Source organism: Delphinus delphis, chromosome 6 (assembly GCF_949987515.2).
Source record: "Delphinus delphis chromosome 6, mDelDel1.2, whole genome shotgun sequence".
Taxonomy (NCBI): Eukaryota; Metazoa; Chordata; class Mammalia; order Artiodactyla; family Delphinidae; genus Delphinus; species Delphinus delphis.
The window spans coordinates 99,242,721-99,262,695 of NC_082688.1; the positions used below are offsets into that span (position 1 = coordinate 99,242,721).

General features: G+C 39.3%; 1 protein-coding gene across 1 annotated transcript in view; it reads left to right on the top strand.

Moving 5' to 3' along the window:
• The first annotated feature begins 1,737 nt into the window (after positions 1-1,737).
• The window catches only part of PIWIL2 (piwi like RNA-mediated gene silencing 2), an 88,649-nt gene continuing 70,411 nt past the window's right edge, over positions 1,738-19,975 (top strand). The window contains exons 1-10 of the mRNA XM_060013563.1: positions 1,738-1,792; positions 3,599-3,797; positions 5,363-5,450; positions 5,597-5,735; positions 6,237-6,443; positions 7,068-7,178; positions 9,466-9,583; positions 10,038-10,162; positions 11,221-11,301; positions 11,591-11,704. Coding sequence (XP_059869546.1) covers positions 3,606-3,797; positions 5,363-5,450; positions 5,597-5,735; positions 6,237-6,443; positions 7,068-7,178; positions 9,466-9,583; positions 10,038-10,162; positions 11,221-11,301; positions 11,591-11,704 — 1,175 coding nt within the window. The 5' untranslated portion in view covers positions 1,738-1,792; positions 3,599-3,605. The remainder of the gene's footprint in view (positions 1,793-3,598; positions 3,798-5,362; positions 5,451-5,596; positions 5,736-6,236; positions 6,444-7,067; positions 7,179-9,465; positions 9,584-10,037; positions 10,163-11,220; positions 11,302-11,590; positions 11,705-19,975) is intronic.

Genomic DNA, 19,975 nt, shown 5'->3' on the forward strand with positions numbered 1-19,975 from the left:
CATCTTATATCATCTGTAATTTAATTTTAAATACTTTAAACAGTACAATATGTGTGTGCTCTTTTAAATCAATATCCTAGGTATGGTTAATTAACAACTGAAGTGTTGGGGAATGTAAACTCCAGGAGAGGTTGATTAGCTTTTGAAAGCTTCTAAGCAGATGTCCACTTTTTAGAGAGCTTCAACTATCTTTATTTCCAGTCGACACTGAGACTATGTGGATTTTCCTTTGGTGAAATAACTAGTATTCATTATGTGTGGGTTGGCTAGAAATATTGTACAGGGTATTTCTATATCCTGTCTACTCGTTTTTTTTTTGGTACGCGGGCCTCTCACCGTTGTGGTCTCTCCCATTGCGGAGCACAGGCTCCGGACGCGCAGGCTCAGCGGCCATGGCTCACGGGCCCAGCCGCTCCATGGCATGTGGGATCTTCCCGGACCGGGGCACGAACCTGTGTCCCCTGCATCGGCAGGCGGACTCTCAACCGCTGCGCCACCAGGGAAGCCCCATGTATAACTATTTTTGAGTGCACTTGCTGCTAAATGTTGGCATGAACAACAGAATTCAGTATACATGTTATTATAACATAACATTGTAACATTGTAAAGTAGGAAGGCTGTGAGGTAGAAGAACTCACATATAGTGTTAAACAAATAACATCTACAAAGAGGGAAGGGGTATCCCACCAATTAGATTCCCGCTTTGGAAATTCTCCTGCTCCAATCATTTTCAAGCTATTCTGTCTTGGGAAGGAGAGGAGAGTCCTTGAATGTATGGATTAAAACGAGGTATGAGATATCTGAGGCTTGGAAAAGCCGTGTCTAGCCCTATTCCATATAGAGTATTTACATGTCTCTACAACATCAGCCGAGGTCTCTGGAAGCTTGACCCCAACCACCTCAGAAAACTTGGGGTTGGAGAGGGTGCAATTATTTGCCAAAATGATTGGAGAGGGAGAGAAATCTTTATTTATTTGGAAATTATACAGTTGCTGCAGAGTTAACCACCAATGCTTTTACATAGTTTGAAGAAAGCTCTTCTTGGCTCACAGATTCAGGTATTAATAAATAATAATGATAGGCAAAATTTATTGCAGGCAATCTTCTCCTTGTGCCAGGTATTTTACACGCATCATCTCATTAACGTATATACATTTCCATACAATCCTATGAATGGATGATTTTCTTCCAGTTTTATATATAAGTACAGTGAGGCTTAGAGATCACATAATTAGGTGTTTGAATGTCAACTCAAGCTCTTTCCTATTCATCACCCACATCCTTATATCCTCTAACTGGGAAGGATGGGGCAAGTCAATCTCTTCATGAGCGTGTAAGCTAACTCTGTTACAGGAGTTGCCAACGGCATGGGAGTCAGGATCTTAAAAACGTGACACACACACACACACACACAAAAAGTAACACATTTTAACGCTTAGGTTCACTCCTAACTTCTGGACCCCTACTTGGAGCACCCCTTTCGGATGAACCTAGCGCTATAGCGAGCGAAGCTGCTGGAACGGGAGAGGGAGGCACTCTTTGCAGAAGAGCCAATGAGACCGCTGGTTCTTGTGAGTGGCACTTCGTTTGGCCAATGGGTTCAGCCCCGGAGGCACCGCGAGAAGACGGGAACTTGGGGTCTGGAGCATGTGGGACCGTGGCGCTGCGCGAGCGTTGAGCCCAGGGTTCGCTTGAGGACTCGCTGAGGTGCGCGAGTGCTCGAACGCTGGTGAGAGGAGGGGACGCAGGTGTGGAAGGCCGCGGAGGCCAAGGTCGCTCTGCTACAGGCCAGGTGCGCTTTCGCTCAAGCTCTTGCTGGTGAACGGGGGCCCCTCCGGCCCACTCGGACCCTCCCCTGTTCTCTCACCCCATATCCCTGGGGAGCCGCGAGGGCCTGTGGGCCCCTGGGTGGAGCCTGGGCCGGGGGCGGGGGCGGGGAGTTGTTATTTGAGGCTGGGGGGGTGGTTAGGAGGAACGCAGGACCTGGGAGAGGTGGGAAGGTGGTGCCTGGGGAGGGAGGGGACTCTGAGGGGGAGAGGGGTTTGGGCGGGCGTGAGTGTTACTCGCACACAAGGGGTGGGCAGGACCCCCAGGGGAGTTTTGGTTTGGGGAATGATGCTTTCTCCAGGGTGGAAGGCATGTAGTATTTGCCTTCAGGAACCTCTTTTCTGGTTAGGCCCAGTCATATGCCCCAGCCCGGAGCTCGCACTTGGAGGGGTGGGGAACGTAGGCCTCACCGGTCCTGGGACCTGCCTGTCCTTGGACTCTCCCCGCTTGTACCTTATAGTCAGCCAGCCACCTGCTAACTAATCAAATGAGAAAATCCACATTAAGGGAGGGCATGAATCTGTAGAAGTGATGGTGGAGGTGAGGGAGGGGTGGAGAAAGAAGAGGATTCCAGAAATCCAGTGATTGGTAGGTGTTATAGTGCCTCTCAGTGTGTACCAGTTAGGCTGCTGAATGTTCTGGTTTCTTGCAGTGGTGGTGAGAAGTTGTGAGTGAAGAGGCCAAGCTAACTGAAAAGGAGTTTAAACAATTAAAGGGGAGAACTGTAGTAGCCTTTGAGTAAGGGTATCCTCCCATTTTAGTGTAAAAGATAATAATTTATTTAAAAATTTTTTGCCAGATCCTGAACCGCCTTCACCTATAGTTGACTTAGGAATTGTATGTCAGTCTTTTCTTTATATGCATGGCCTGATTTCTCTGTAGCTAATACTTAAGACACGTTTGCAGAAGTTAAGAAGAGGCTTACTTGTTGGTTACAAAAGATTCTTCAGGGAGCAGGGGTGAGTCCAGACAATGAAGGGAGCCCCTGAAAGAAGGAGTCCTGAAGTCTACAGATTATAAAGTGATTTTGAAGAAGCTTAGTGAGTCTGAGACTTGAGGGGCGAGAAGAGCATCATCCCTGGTTACCTTGGGAGGTGGGGGGAGGTGTTAAATGTCACTTGTGAGGCTTAGCAGGAATCATAGGCTCAAACCAGAAAGGGTCTGTACCCTGGAGACCTCAGTTCTGGTAGAGTTTGAAAGAAGAGTTTTATAGAGAGGAATTGGATAAAGATTCGGAGAAGCAGCTAAGGAACCAAGGAGGAGATGGAAAAGTTTAATGTGAAAATAGACTGGAAAAATATTAGGACTCTGGTAGAAGAAAGAGTGACCCAAAACGAAGCAAAACCCATAAATATTTATGGACAAAAAAATTTTATGATATGGCTATGTTAACTATAAACTTACTTACAAAGCAAAATCATGCCCATACATAAAAAGCGTTTCTGTCTACAACTGGTAGTTAACTTACAGGACTGAGTTCTGTAAGAGGCCGTTTGAGTAGAAAATATAAGTAAATTCAAGGAGGGCTTGGCCTTTAAGAGATTGCTGATGGAGAGTGTTTAGAATATTCTGTGCTAAACAGAAGCTTTTGAAGTGAGCATAATATAGGAGGATGGTTGTATCACTGGTCTGATCCAAAGTAGCTATTTTTTTTTTCTTAATGCTTTGTGAGTCTGCCTTGAAGGAAAAGGAAAACAATTGGGAATCATTTAAATTATAAAATGATGGCAGATAATTAACCAGAACAGATTGACACCTGTGTCCTCTGCAGCCTTGCAATGGATCCTGTCCGACCACCCTTCAGGGGCCCGTCTCCTGTGCACCCATTTCAGTATGTTCGGATGCCGGGCTCTTGGCAACAGGCTCCAAAACCTTTGGACCCAGCTCTGGGCAGGGCAGGACCTGCAGGCAGAGGCCATGTATTTGAAAAGCGAGAGGAGCCAGGCCCACAGAGTGGGCCAGTGCAAAAGGTAAGACCGTGTCTGCATACATAGTAGCAGCACACAGCTTTTCATCAGGGCAAATAAGGGATTTCAAGGTACTTAGGAAACTGGGAAGCCCTATATGAAAGCAAGGGTTTGTTTTTTTTTCCCTTGAACAAGTGGTTGCCTCTTGGAATATATTTCAAATTCTTGAGTTGAAAGTCTAGAAAAAGGGCCTCGTAATGAATGTTAGATGGACCTGGGTAAATGCCTTAGTTCTCTAGCTTCTATAAATATAAATATATACATACATAAATGATAGGTTTAAAGGTACAGTCTTTTGTTTTTTTGTGAGTGTTTAGATTTCCACTCCGGGTTTGACTCTATGGTATTAGCAGCCACTCTTGCCTCTAAGGTCATAATTGTTAAGAATGGTTTCTTTCAGAAGGCTCTTTGCCTGAATCTTAAAGAAAAAGAGGATCTTCAGCTATTGTTAGTGCTGTGTGTATACTCGCATGGACATGCATTCTTAATCTCTTAATTATATAGTAATTTTAAGAATGGTATTTGTCTATAATTAATCTCAAAGAATAAAGAGTTAGCAAATACAGGAAGAATCTAATAGTGCAGTTATGACAATTTTAAGTAGGTTGACAATGTCAGATGTAACGTTCTGTAAGAAGAAACATAATTGACAGTAATCCTGTATTTTTACTCAAATGGATTGCTTGAGTCTATATGTGGCAACTCTAATTGGTGTAACAGTAGTAAACTTCCAAGACTGCTACAGGAAAACAGTAGCAAGTTTTGTTGAGGTTATTTTAAAAAAACCAAAATTCTGATACCCTTAAATGATCCATTTTTTTGGAAAATTTATTAGCCAGTACACTTGTTCTCTCTTACCTTAGGTGTACAGGAAATGAACTAGAAAAATAATTCTGTTGCATTTGTTATACTGTATGTCAAATCATGAACTGTAACTGTTTATGCTTGAAAACCTAATATGACATAAGTGTTTTGTTTTTTGTTTTACATAAATTTATTTTGGCTGCGTTGGGTCTTCGTTGCTGTGCACGGGCTTTCTCTATTTGCGGCGAGAGAGGGCTGCTCTTTGTTGTGGTGCGTGGGCTTCTCATTGCGGTGGCTTCTTTTGTTGCGGATCACAGGCTCTAGGTGTGCGGGCTTCAGTAGTTGTGGCTCGTGGGCTCTAGAGCACAGGCTCAGTAGTTGTGGCGCATGGGCTTAGTTGCTCTACGGTATGTGGGATCTTCCCGGACCAGGGATCGAACCCGTGTCCCCTGTATTGGCAGGTGGATTCTTAACCACTGTGCCACCAGGGAAGTCCGACAGAAGTGTTTTTTTTAAGACCATAAGGATTTAAACAATTTTTATAAGGTATTTTTATTCTTGTAACATTTATAGAATTTGAAGTGGATGATTTTTATTATTTTTTTATTTATTTTTATTATTTTTTATTTATTTTTATTATTTATTTTTATTATGATTTTTATTATTTATTTTTTATTATTTATTATTTACCAAGACTTGAAGAAAACCAAAACTGAGGTTTTAAACTACATCTTAGAATAACTTTATTCTTTGACTTTCTATAGGAATCTATGGGTTTGGTCTCAATGTTCCGAGGACTGGGCCTTGAAACAGTGTCCCGGACCCCTGTGGAACAGGAAATGCCTCCTTTAGGTATGTGGAAGACTAACTTGAGAAAACGTGGTGTTATATATGATTGCTTTGTTCTTAAATTCACACAGTTTATCTTCAGAAAAATTACTGTACTTTATAAAATGTTCAGCTCACGGTTACAGCTGGGGTTTGACTCTTCCGTTTAGGTAGAGGCATTTTAGGTCGAGGCTTGTCTACCAGTATGGCACGCAAGGACAAAGAAGCACCCCATCCCACTTTTCTGGATCCTTCAGTGTTGGCATCTGGAGATAGCAAGATGGCAGAGGCCTCCGTTGGTTGGAGTAGGTGGGTAAAGTTGCCTTCTTGGGTAGCCATCAAATTCAGATGAAATATCTGTAAGTCCAGAGAGAAACTCTAAAGTGGGCTGTATTATCTCACAAAGAAACAATGCATGGTTTCATGGTAAGAATGGGTATTTTCCAAGAGTAGTCAGCAGCTACTGACGCAGTCAGTCTTTGGACGAGGGTAAAAGCAGTACTGCACTGCACAGTTCACCACCCTGTTTGCCCTCTTAAGAATTCAGCCTGGTGGTAGTGGTTCTTTAACCCAGGTGGGTCAAACTTCCATCTCAATTTCTGCTGTGGAAGTTGGCCCTGAGAGTCAATATTAATAACAATTGATGCATAAGTCATGTTAGCATATTGGATTTGGAGAGAATCCCAATGCTTGGGTCCCTTTTGCTGACTCCTCCAGGAAGAGAATATAGATTTGGGGGACTCATTTAGATAGGGCATAGATAGAAGCATGATTGGGAAAGTTCTGATTTGCCTCTTTTCAACATTTCAGAACGCTTGGAAGAGGGAATTTGGATGCCTTTTTATTACCGATGGGAAGAGCAGCTGGTGGTATAGGCAGAGGAGTATACAAGGCTCCCGGTGCTCTCAGCCTGAATTCTCAGGATCCTGCCCAGCTGTCATCTCAGCCACCTCTGACCCCAGCCCCACTGCATTCTCTGGATTGCCCACCACTTGGGACTGCAGAACACAAGGAAAAGTAAGTCAGGAGTGCTGCCATCCCTGCTTGGTGATGATGTGGAGGAGGCCTTCGCATAGTATTGCAAACCCTGTTCTGTTGTGTCTAAAGTCCTCCTTGGGTGGTAGGTACTGCAGGGTTGTTTTGTTTTTTGCCAGTGGGGAGAATGACAGAGAGGTGGGGCAATTCCTGATGTGGTGAAATGGGGTTAGTGATGATAGTATGTATTTATCTAGAGTCTACTCATAGCTTTTCATTTCCTTCCCAATTCAGACATAGATAATTCTTTGTCATGTTGAAGATAAGGAAATTATCTAGGAAGTACATTGCAGCAGTTCATTTTTCTCTATAGAACTAATTCTTATGTTCTTAGTTAGCTGGCCTAGTTATTCTAGTGATATTACTAGGACAAATAGGGTGACCTTGCTTCTCTAATTAGAGATTGCTAAGAATTTACCTTCTGGCTTTCAAAGCTTCTTTTGTATGTCTTGATTCTTGGTCTGTGTACCTGTAAGCAAAGTGTGAAATACTACTTCCCCCAATCTATCTTTCCTTTCCTTTTCTTTCATTGCATTTTTGTGGCATGGATTATTTGTTTGTTTTTGGCATATGTGGGTGCTTTTGTTTTTTATTTTTATTTTCTAGAGAGCCTTTTGTGAAGCAAGGATCGAAAGGAACACCTCAATCTTTGGGATTGAACCTTATCAAAATACAGTGTCGTAATGAAGCAGTTTATCAATATCATGTGACTTTCAGGTATTCACAGCTTTTTTCCCCCCTGTATTGTTCACTTCTTAGAGAACAGTAATGAAATAGTTCCACAGGAATAACTGAATTGTTTTTGTGTATAACTCCTGATGCAGCTCCCCCTACAGTAATTCGTATATTCATATCCTTGCAATAAGTTTAAAGTTAACATTTTTTGTGTGTGTTTAGCTATATTACCAATCCAGATTTTAACTTAATAGGTGCAATTTTATGCATGAGATTAGAGGTGGATTTTCTGTAAAGTTAATGAAACTTAAGTTCAGGGCCTTTTACTTGCATAGACCCCTTCATAACCTTTTTAACTTATCTTGTATCTGTAGTTTTGTATTCCTCTTCTTAAAGAGACCCCCCCCCCCACAGTGGTATCAAAAACACACCCCACAATACCTGGATCCTCCCTGCATGAGTGCTATACCAGCATTTGATGGCTCACCAGTGATAGTCTAGGGTTAAACTTGAGGGTGAAAAAACCAGAGAAAATAACTTTAATTTTATATCAATAACTTTTAGGATTTATCATACTTATTTAAAAGTTAAGAATTTATATTAGTCTGTGTTCTTTTTTAAAATCTCAGGAGAGCCATTAACTGAAGGTTATTAGCTGGAATTGTGAAAATAAATGAGTGTTCTGGAATATTTATGGAGAAAAAGGAAGATGGAAGACTGAATTTTTGAAGCACAGCTATTAATTGGTACAAGAAGAAGAAGTGGAATGAAAGAGAGAAGAAAGGAACAGTTAGGGGAACAATACCCTGAAGACAGGGTTATAAAGCCAGAAAGAAGGACCCATTTGAATGAGGGAGAGGTGGTTGACTTTGGCCACAGGGAAAAAAGTTGTTGAATTTGCTTTCAAGAGGCACCCTTGGTGATTTTCTAGTAGCTTTGTTAGTGTTATGGGGAAAAAATGAGACTAAAAGAACAAAGGAGAGCCTGGGCCATGAGAAATAGCCAGTGGATTGGCCACTTATTTTAAAAATATGTAAGAGGAATGAGAAATGGAATGATAATTGCTTTAAAGGTTTCGGTGAGGTAAGAAACTGGACGTGAACACATATGACAAGTGAAGGGAAGGAGTGAGGAAACCGGGTGAAATTGAACTAGCAAGAGGGGAAGGTGGTGGGAATGGGCCTGTTCTGGAATGTAAGGGATGGAGATGGGTGTTAATGAGAGGGAAGAGTACTTGCTCTGGAAATGGATTGATAACTGATAATGAAACAGAAAGGAGTGTGAGACTCCTCACGGGTCTCTGCATTGACCAGGCTCTGGAGAAGACATGGATTCTATAAATTTCGAGATTGTAGATGCAGACCTTTGAAGCCACAATGTGAAGAGGATGAGAGAATACCGAGAGGATGTATTACCGTGACTGGTCATCCTGTAGCTTCCTTGACATCGTGGGGCTCTAAAAAGACAAATTTAAATATAGTGTCTTGGGCATAATGCCACGTATGTGTGAATTTTTTAGAAGAAGCATTTTGGAATGTGATGTTAGCATGTGAGTGCTTAGTTTTGGCGATGACTGTATTGGATTACCGCTTGATTTTTTTGTTGATGTTATCTTTCTTCATGTACTTGAACATGCTTGACCCTTTTTAGCCTTGGATTTGTTTAAACTTCGAAGTTGTAGAATAGGTTGTGTGTTACTGTGATCTGTTGGGACAGTCATTGTACAAAGTAGCTACTGGACTTTTTCAAAGCTGTAAGATTTGTGACAGTGAATTGATAAAAAGTTGAAATTGCTGTGAGTGAAAAATGGTTAGAGTAAAATCCTATGTTTTTTAAAAATATATTTTTAAAAGTGTATATTTCTATAGATGCTAGAGCAGGGATTAGCGAACTGTGGCAGGCCTGCTGGGCAAATCTGGCCCACTGCCTGTTTTTGTAATAAAGTTTTGCTGGAACATAGCCATACTTATTGGTTTACGTATTGTCTACGAGGCTTTTGTGCTATGTTAGCAGAGTTGAATAGTTGTAGCAGAGACCATATGACGTGTAAAGTCTTTCCATAAAAGTTTTCTGACCCTCTGGTCTAAACTCTCGAAGAATGTACACTGACATGTTAAGGCAGTTGTGTTTGGGTGGTGGAATTATGGATTATTTTTATTTTCTGTGAGCCAGTATCCTTGGGTCAGAGTTCTTTTTTTAGTCAGATGTATGTCAATATTTTAATATGACCACTAGATGGAGCAGTAGTCATAAGTGACTGCATCTCTAACAGACCTACCACGCAGCTGTAAAGTCAAGCCGAAATAAAATCCTCTTTATTATTTTCTAGCCCCAATGTGGAGTGCAAAAGCATGAAGTTTGGCATGTTGAAGGACCATCAAGCTGTCACCGGAAACATCACTGCTTTCGATGGATCCATTCTCTATCTGCCTGTTAAGCTAAAACAAGTGAGACCAAATAGGAAGTGCACTTGGGGGCGAAGCACGGGTGGTGGGAAATCATAGTGTCCCTGAACATTTGAGTTGTACTTTCCTATTCTGAGAGGAAAGGCAGACTTCCCCATAACAAAGAAATTGCAAACTGAGAAACTTTTACATCTGAGTTCTTTCTAGTCCCTTCTCTCTTAAGAGAAGTGGTTGGAAGCCTTTGACCTTAGTGACAAAGAATATTCAAGATTGCAAATTCGAAGGGCTCTATTGCTAGTTCTCCATTGGGTTTCTCTTACCAAATCCTTTCATAAGTCCTACTTGTCATGCTGTGATTTTGTCTAGTGTGGACAGCAAAGTAACAGTAAAGAATAAAACATGTTTAAGATATTATAGTGTTCTAGAACACAGTTGGATTAGATTAGCGCTTGGTAGTGTTGTAATTTCTCTTTACTTGCATATGTTTATTTGTTAGGTTCTTGAGTTAAAAAGTCAAAGGAAAACTGACAGTGCCGAGATCATCATTAAGATTCAGTTGACAAAGATCCTGGAGCCCTGTTCTGACTTGTGCGTTCCGTTCTACAATGTTGTTTTCCGTCGGTGAGAAACGGCTGAAGTCTTATTTTCTTTAACCTCAGTCTTGTATTTGTAACAGAGCTCTTCAGGAAGCTTGGATGGTATTAAAATACAGTGCGTATATAGATGAGTTTGGAAACATTTAATAAATAAATGGATGACATTAAGGCTGACTTATTAAAAGTTATCTCAAGTGATTGTCCAGATTTGGGTATATGAAAGTAGGTTTGAAGTAGCTGGACAGAGGGGACTGGTTTCCTTCCATTCATTCAGGAACTTTAAAAGCAATGTTTATGGTACATATTTAATGGTGTCAGTGATGGGCCTACTGGAAGAGGTAGCATGTAAAAATTTTTGCTAGAATTTTTCCCAGTCCTTTGAATTTTTGGATACAGACAGCTCATAATTTTTTAACTTTTCTGAAGACTCCCAAATTTTCATAAAACTGTTATTCCCAAACCACCTTTTTAAAAATGAAACATAGAACCTGATTTCTACTTAGTCAGCTGAACTGCCAGGAACAAACATAACTTCCTAAGCCTGACTGATAGTCACAAATTTAGAAATGGACTTTTTTTTTTTTTTTTTTGGCGGTACGCGGGCCTGTCACTGTTGCGGCCTCTCCCGTTGCAGAGCGCAGACTCAGCGGCCATGGCTTACAGGCCCAGCCGCTCCGCGGCATGTGGGATCTTCCTGGACCAGGGCACGAACCCGTGTCCCTTGCATCGGCAGGCGGACTCTCAACCACTGCGCCACCAGGGAAGCCCAGAAATGGACTTTCTTGTGCTGTTTTTAGTTAATGGGGAAAAGTAATGTAAATCGAGCTTGGGAAGTCAACTTGATTTTTGGTTACCTCGTTAGCAGAAAAAGCTGCAGTCAGTTGCATATACTGCAAGATAAATACTTTGGTAATTTTTATTTTTCTTTTGGCAAGAGTGTTCTCAGCATAAAAGCTATATTGTGCAAAGAGCATCAACATTTCTGCTCTTTTAGGCTTTCAAAGGAAAATGTAGCTAAGAGCAATTGAACTTAATTATTTTTAATTCTTCTACTAGAAAACCCATTCTTGCTCTTTATTTCAGGGTAATGAAACTTTTAGATATGAAGCTGGTGGGGAGAAACTTCTTTGACCCTACAAGTGCTATGGTACTACAGCAACACAGGTTGGTGGTGTTTTCTTCCTCCTCACTTTTGAATGTTCTGGAAATAAATTTTTCATTGCAATCACCATATTAGTATTTTATGATAGTGAGTACAGTTTATGAGTTAATTATTTTCCATAATTTAGGTTTTCAGTAAGTTCACAATGATGTTGACTTAATTTGTTTCCTGTTGCTTTCTCATTGTTATTGGGGAGGGGCAGTATCTGCTCAAAGTATTGCCTCAAATGGAGGCATGGAAATATCTGTGGTTCTTTTAGAACCCCAGCGTAAAGGCCACGTATGTCTTCAGATTGCAGATCTGGCCGGGCTATGCAGCTAGCATCCGGAGGACAGATGGAGGTCTTTTCCTGCTAGCTGATGTCTCCCATAAGGTCATTCGGAATGATTCTGTGCTGGACATCATGTGAGTGGATGGTGGCATCTACGTTTAACAAACAATTTTCTGAGAAGTTCAGTAATAGCTGGTAATAAATACAGATAAGCCATTGTTCCGTTTGGGTTTTAAATTGTAGAATAGATTGAGAATGCTGAATTGATGTGCTCTTTCTGTGAGTCCTACCAGGATAGGCATCTGAATAGAGACCTGCTGCACTTAGACTGAGGAGGAATGTATGTAAGTCTCTGGTTACGAAGACTTGGTTTAATATACACCTACCCTGAGTGCTTGTTTAAGTGTATTACTCTAGTAAATATTTACTGTAGTAAATATAGATGTGTATAATTTGTAATTGTTACATGAAATCCTGTCTTATACATAAATCTGTGTGCATCTATGATTTTTTTAGGTTGTGTACCTAGAAGTGGAATTACTTAATGAAAAGTTCGAACATTTTAAAGACTTGAAATATTTACTATAATAAGATGTTTAAATATATATTGACCGATTACTCTCTAGAAAATTTACTTAGTTTATTTTCTCACCAGCTATGTATAACTACTGGGTGTTACCAAGCTTATAATCTTTGCTTATCTGATAAATTCATTCATTCCATCAACATATATGTATAGCGCTCCAGTTTGTACCAGAGTTTTGGAACTTATCAGTTAACAACACAAAGATCCCTCTCCTCATGGAGTTTGCATTGTAGTCAGGTGAGATAAATAGTAAATAATAAGCTGATAAGTAAATTGTATAGGGTACTAGAAGTGATAAGAGTTATGGAGGAAAGAAAAGATAGAACACAGGGTAGGAGAGATCAGGAGTACTAGGGGTGGGATGGAGAGGGGAGAGAGCTGTCATTTCAGTAACATGTCAAGCTCATTTGAACCAACACTTGGAACAGGTGAAGGAGTTAGCCAGGTAAATAATTGGGCTAAGGGAATTCTTGTTAGAGGGACAGCTGAGGTAAAGGCCTAAGCCAGAAATATGTCTGGCTCTTCAAGGAGCAGCAGGGAAGCCAGGGTGGCTAGAGCAGAGCAAGTGAGGTGAGGGCAGTGGAAGGATGAAGTAGTTGGAAGGAAGAGCTGAGGATATAGAGCTTTGTAAGTCTGTTGTCAAGAGTTTCGGTTTTAGTGTGAGTGAAACATAGGGCTTGTAGCCAAGGAGTGACACGATGTGACTTGAGTTGTGAAAGGATCCCTCTTGTTACTTACTGCGTGGAGAATAGGTTTGGTGGGATGGGGTAGAAGTGGGGAGACCAGCCAGGAAGCTCTTGTATTAATCCAGTGGAGAAATGAGGGGGTGGCAGCAGTAAAGGTGGTGAGAAGGGGTTGGCCTCTGGATATGTTCTCAAAGTAGCGTTCAGTCAATTTCCCAACTGGGTGGTGGAGTGTGAGAGAAAGAGAGAGGTTAAGGAAGACTCAGACCTTTTTGACTGAATTTGTAATTATTTATTTTGTCTCTCCTAGACTCTCTCTCCTTGATAGTGGGGACCATCTCTCTTTCTCTCACATGGTACACCCAGACATAGTTTATTCCTAGCCTGTAGTAAGTGTTCAAGAATGTTTATTACATAAAAATAGATGTCTTTAAATTCACTCTTTCTTTCTTTATGGTTACTGTCTTTGTTTTTCTACTTAGAAAGGTCTACTTGTTATAATTTCCAGTGTTTTAAACCTTCTGGAACTTGGTGTGATGTTAGGATCATAATGATTGTTTTGGTGCCGTTACACAATTTATTGAAAAACATTCTTCTTTAGATTTAAATCACTATCAAATGCTAAAATACTTGGATTTATTTCTGAATATTTCATTTTGAACCACTGGTTCAAACCAGTGTGATACTGTTTTAATTATTGCAGTTTTATTAGGTTTTATTATTTGTCAAGGAATTCTGTTTTCAGAATTTTTATTCTGTACCCCCCCTTACTCCTTCGTGTGAAACTTTGAATAATTTAGTGAAAATAAGACAGAAAGTCAATTGGCAATTTGATTGATATTGACTAGGGAGAGTGTTCAGTGACACTGGACTGGTTGCTCTCCAGCGTAGCTGATAGTTACTGTCTGGGATTCCCCTTCATTGTGGCGACGACTCCCTTTCCCTCTCACCACAGGTATCCTGTAGTTCGATCCCATGACGACTTCTTCCCGGTTTACTCTCTTGTTTCTGAGCTCTTACGTGTTTGAAATCTCTTTATTTTACCTTAGTTTGATTGGGCATAAAATTTGAGTTTGGAGATAGTTTTCCCTTGGAATTTAAAAATCATGGTTCCATTGGTTTTTTTTTCCTTCGGTATAATCTTTATTCATGTTCACATATTCTTTCACAGTGAGACTATTTCCTTATTTAAATTTAACTCTTTGGGTGTTCTCATAGTACCGCTCTATTTGAATACACCTTATTTCTGAATTTTTCCACTTTTTCATTCTGTAAGTGAGTAAACAACGACCTCTTACACCATCCTTATATCTTTTTTACCTTATTTGTACCTTTTGAGCAAGCCCAAACTTGATTTTAATATTGCTTCATCCCTTCTTTTTTTTCATATTTTAATTTTGGATTTGGTATGTTAAATGTTGTGTAGGTACTACACCTCTAAAAAATTATTATGGTTAGTAATATATTTTAGTATGGTAAGGCAAGTCCTTCTACCTTGCTCTTATATCCACTATCTTCCTTTTTCTTTCCTGTAACTAGTTTTCACATTTATTTTCCAGATTAATTTCAGAATATTTTTGTTGATCTCTCCAGAAAATGCCACTGCAGTTTTGCTCCATTTTCTTTTTGCTTTCAGGTTTACTGTTGAAAAAATCTAAAGCCATTCTGATTTCCTTTTTGAAATTAAGTTTATTTTTTATTGAGGTATAGTTGATTTACAGTATTATATTAGTTTCAGATGTACAATGAAATGATTGAAAATTTTTATAGATTATACTCCATTTAAAATTATTATAAAATATTGACTATGTTCCCTGTGCTGTATGGTATATCCTTGTAGCTTATTTATTTTGTACATGATAGTTGGGACCCCCCTGAATCCCATGCCCTTATCTTCCTCCTCCCTCCTTCCCTCTACCCACTGGTAACCACTAGTTTGTTCTCTCTAACTGTGAATCTCTTTCTTTTTTGTTATATTCACTAGTCTGTTTTTTTAGATTCCACATGTAAGTGATAAAATGCAGTATCTGTCTTTCTCTGACTCATTTCACTAAGCATAATACCCTCCAGATCCTTCCATATTGTTGCAAATGGCAAAATTTCATTCTTTTTTCATGGCTAAGTAGTATTGCAGTGTGTGTGTGTGTATGTGTGTGTGTATGTGTATGTATGTATCTCAGTTCTTCTTTATCCATTCGTTTGTGGACACTTAGGTTACTCCCATATCTTGACTATTGTAAATAATAATAATGCTGTTGTGAGCAGTGGTTTGCATGCATCTTTATGAATTAGTGTTTTCTTTGGTTATGTACCCAGGAGTGGAATTGCTGGCTCATATGATATATGTTTAGTTTTTTGAGGAACCTCAATACTGTTTTCCTCAGAGGTTGCACAAATTTATATTCTCACCAACAATGTACAGAAGTTCCCTTTCCTCCACATCCTTGCCAACATTTGCTATCTGTGATCTTTTTTTTTCTTTTTAAAATTTATTTTATTTATTATTTTTGGCTGCATTGGGTCTTCTTTGCTACGCGTGGGCTCTCTCTAGTTACAGCGAGTGGGAGCTACTCTTTGTTGTGCGTGGGCTTCTCACTGCAGTGGCTTGTCTTGTTACAGAGCACGGGCTCTAGGCACATGGGCTTCAGTAGTTGTGGCACACAGGCTTCAGTAGTTGTGGCTCGTGGGCTCTAGAGCGCAGGCTCAGTAGTTGTGGCTCAGTAGTTGTGGCGCTCAGGCGTAGTTGCTCTGTGGCATGTGGGATGTTCCTGGAGCAGGGCTCGAACACATGTCACCTGCATTGGCAGGCAGATTCTTAACCACTGTACCACCAGGGAAGCCCCATCTGTGGTCTTTTTGATGATAGCCATTTTGACAAGTGTGAGGTGCTGTTTCATTGTGTTTTCTATGTTTTTTTTTAACATTTTTATTGGAGTATAATTGCTTTACAGTGTGGTGTTAGTTTCTGCTGTATAACAAAATGAATCAGCTATATGCATATGTATATCCCCATATCCACTCCCTCTTGCATCTCCCTCCCACCCTCCTTATCCCTCCCCTCTAGGTGGTCGTAAAGCACTGAGCTGATCTCCCTGTGCGATACAGCTGTTTCCCACTATCTGTTTTACATTTGGCAGTGTATATATGTCAGTGCTATTCTCTCACTTCGTCCCAGCTTACCATTCCCCCTCCCCGTGTCCTCAAGTCCGTTTTCTACATCTGTGTCTTTATTCCTGTCCTGCCCCTAGGTTCATCAGAACCAATTTTTTTCTTTTTAGATTCCATATATATGTGTTAGCATATGATACTTGTTTTTCTCTTTCTGACTTACTTCATTCTGTGTGACAGACTCTAGGTCCATCCACCTCACTACAGAGAACTCAGTTTCATTTCTTTTTATGGCTGAGTAATATTCCATTACAACATACAACATACAACATAGTATATATGTACCACATCTTCTTTATCCATTCATCTGTTGATGGACACTTAGGTTGCTTCCATGTCCTGGCTATTGTAAATAGAGATGCAATGAACATTGTGGTACATGACTCTTTTTGAATTATGGTTTTCTCAGGGTATATGCCCAGTAGTGGGATTGCTGGATCATATGGTAATTCTATTTTTAGTTTTTAAGGAACCTCCGTACTGTTCTCCATAGTGGCTGTATCAATTTACATTCCCACCAACAGTGCAAGAGGGTTCCCTTTTCTCCACACCCTCTCCAGCATTTATTGTTTGTAGATTTTTTAATGATGGCCATTCTGCCCAGTGTGAGGTGATACCTCATTGTAGTTTTGATTTGCATTTCTCTAATGATTAGTGACGTTGAGCATCTTTTTGTGTGTTTGTTGGCAATCTGCATATCTTCTTTGGAGAAATGTCTTTTTAGGTCTTCTGTCCATTTTTGGATTGAGTTTTTTTTTGATGTTGAGCTGCATGAGCTGCTTGTATATTTTGGAGATAATTCCTTTGTCAGATGCTCTGTTTGCAAATATTTTCTCCCATTCTGAGGGTTGTCTTTTCGTCTTTTTTATGGTTTCCTTTGCTATGCAAAAGCTTTTAAGTTTCATTAGGTCCCATTTGTTTATTTTTGTTTTTATTTCCATTTCTCTAGGAGGGGTTCAAAAAGGATCTTGCTGTGATTTATGTCATAGAGTGTTCTGCTTCTGTTTTCTGCTAAGAGTTTTATAGCATCTGGCCTTACATTTAGGTCTTTAATCCATTTTGAGTTTATTTTTGTATATGGTGTTAGGGAGTGTTCTAATTTCATTCTTTTACATGTAGCTGGCCAGTTTTCTGAGCCCCAGTTATTGAAGAGGCTGTCTTTTCTCCATTGTATATTCTTGCCTCCTTTATCAAAGATAAAGTGACCATATGTGCGTGGGTTTATCTGTGGACTTTCTGTCCTGTTCCATTGATCTTTATTTCTGTTTTTGTGCCTGTACTATACTATCTTGATTACTGTAGCTTTGTAGTATAGTCTGAAGTCCAGGAGCCTGATTCCTCCAGCTCTGTTTTTCTTTCTCAAGATTGCTTTAGCTATTCGGGGTCTTTTGTGTTTCCATACAAATTGTGAAATTTTTTGTTCTAGTTCTGTGAAAAATGCTGTTGGTAGTTTGATAGGGATTGCATTGAATCTGTAGATTGCTTTGGGTAGTATAGTCATTTTCACAATGTTCATTCTTCCTTTCCAAGAACATAGTATATCTCTCCATCTGTTTGTATTATCTTTAATTTCTTTCATCAGTGTCTTATAGTTTTCTGCATACAGGTCTTTTGTCTCCCTAGGTGGGTTTATTCCTAGGTATTTTATTCTTTTTGTTGCAATGGTAAATGGGAGTGTTTCCTTAATTTCTCTTTCAGAGTTTTCATCATTACTGTATGGGAATGTGAGAGATTTCTGTGCATTAATTTTGTATCCTGCTACTTTACCAAATTCATTGATTAGCTCTAGTAGTTTTCTGGTGGCATCTTTAGGGTTCTCTATGTATAGTATCATGTCATCTGCAGACAGTGACAGTTTTACTTCTTCTTTTCCGATTTGGATTCCTTTTATTTCTTTTTTTTCTCTGATTGCTGTGGCTAGGACTTCCAAAACTATGTTGAAAAATAGTGGTGAGAGTGGGCAACTTTGTCTTGTTCCTGATCTTAGAGGAAATGGTTTCAGTTTTTCACCATTGAGAACAATGGTGGCTGTGGGTTTGTCATTATATGGCCTTTATTATGTTGAGGTAGGTTCCCTCTATGCCTACTTTCTAGAGAGTTTTTATCATAAGTGGGTGTTGAATTTTGTCGAAAGCTTTTTCTGCATCTACTGAGATGATCATATGATTTTTATTCTTCAGTTTGTTAATGTGGTGTGTCACACTGATTGATTTGTGGATATTGAACCATCCCTGGAATAAAGCCCACTTGATCATGGTATATACATCCTTTTAATGTATTGTTGAATTCAGTTTGCTAATATCTTGTTGAGAATTTTTGTATCTATATTTTTCAGTGATATTGGCCTATAATTTTCTTTTTTGGGGATATCTTTGTGTGGATTTGGTATCAAAGTGATACTGGCCTTATAGAATGAGTTCAGAATTTGCCTTCCTTTGCAAGTTTTTGCAGCAATTTGGGAAGGATAGGTGTTAACTCTTGTATAAATTTTTGATAGAATTCACCTGTGAAGCCGTCTGGTCCTGGACTTTTGTTTGTTGTGAGTTTTTTTATTATTGAAATTTCATTACTGGTAATTGGTCTGCTCAGATTGTCCATTTCTTCCTGGTTCAATCTTGTGAAATTGTACATTTCTAGGAATTTGTCTATTTCATCTATGTTGTCCATTTTATTCACATAGTTGTTTGTAATAATCTCTTGTAATCCTTTGTATTTCTGTGGTGACAGTGTAACTTCTTTTTCACTTCTGATTTTATTGATCTGGGCACTCTTTTTTTCTTGATGTGTCTAGCTCAAGGTTTATCTATTCAGAGAACAAGCTCTTAGTTTCATTAATCCTTTCTGTTGCCTTTTTAGTCTCTATTTCGTTTATTTCTGCTGTGTTCTTTATGATTTCTCTCCTTCTACTGACTTTGGATTTTGTTTGTTCTTCTTTCTCTAGTTCCTTTAGGTGTAGGGTTAGGTTGTTTCTTTGAGATTTTTCTTGTTTCTTGAGATAGGCTTGTATCACTATAAACTTTCCTGTTAGAACTACTTTTGCTGTGTCCCATAGATTTTGGATCATTGTGGGTTTTTTTTCATTTGTCTTCAGGTATTTTTAAAATTTCTTCAGTGACGCCTTTTTTAGTAGCTTATTGTTTAGCCTCTACGTGTTTGGTTTTTTGCAGTTTTCTTTTCTTTGTAGTTGATTTCTAGTCTCATAGTGTTATAGTCAGAAAATATGCTTGATATGATTTCAATTTTCTTAAATTTACTGAGAATTGTTCTGTAGCCTAGTATGTGATGTACCCTGGAGAATGTTCCATATGTACTTGAAAAGAATGTATTCTGCTGCTCTTGGATGGAATGTTCTCTATATATATCTATTAAGTTCATTTGGTCTAATGTGTCATTTAAGGTCAGTGTTTCCTTACTAATTTTCTTTCTGGATGATCTGTCCATTGATGTACGTGGGGTGTTAAAATCCCCTACTATTATTGTGTTACTGCCAATTTCTCCTTTTATGTCTGTTCGTACTTTTTTATGTGTTTAAGTGCTCCCATGTTGGTTGCATATATATTTATAATTGTTTTATCTTCTTCTTGGCTTGATCCCTTGATCATTATGTAGTGTTCTTTTTTGTCTCTTTTAACAGTCTTTGTTTTTACAGTCTATTTTGTCTGATATATGTATTGCTACCCTGGCTTTCTTTTGATTTCCATTTGCACAGAATACTTTTCCATCGTCTCACTTTCAGTCTATGTATCTCTGTAGATCTAAAGTGAGTGTCTTGTAAGCAACATATACATGGGTCTTGTTTTTGTATCCACTCAGCTCCTCTGTCTTTTGCTTGGATCATTTGGTGCCTTTACATTTAAAGTAATTATTGGTAGGTATGTACATATTGCCATTCTTTTAATTGTTTTGGGTTGTTTTTTAGTTCTTTTTTGTTACGTTTTTCTGTTTTTGTTCTCTTCCCTTGTGATTTA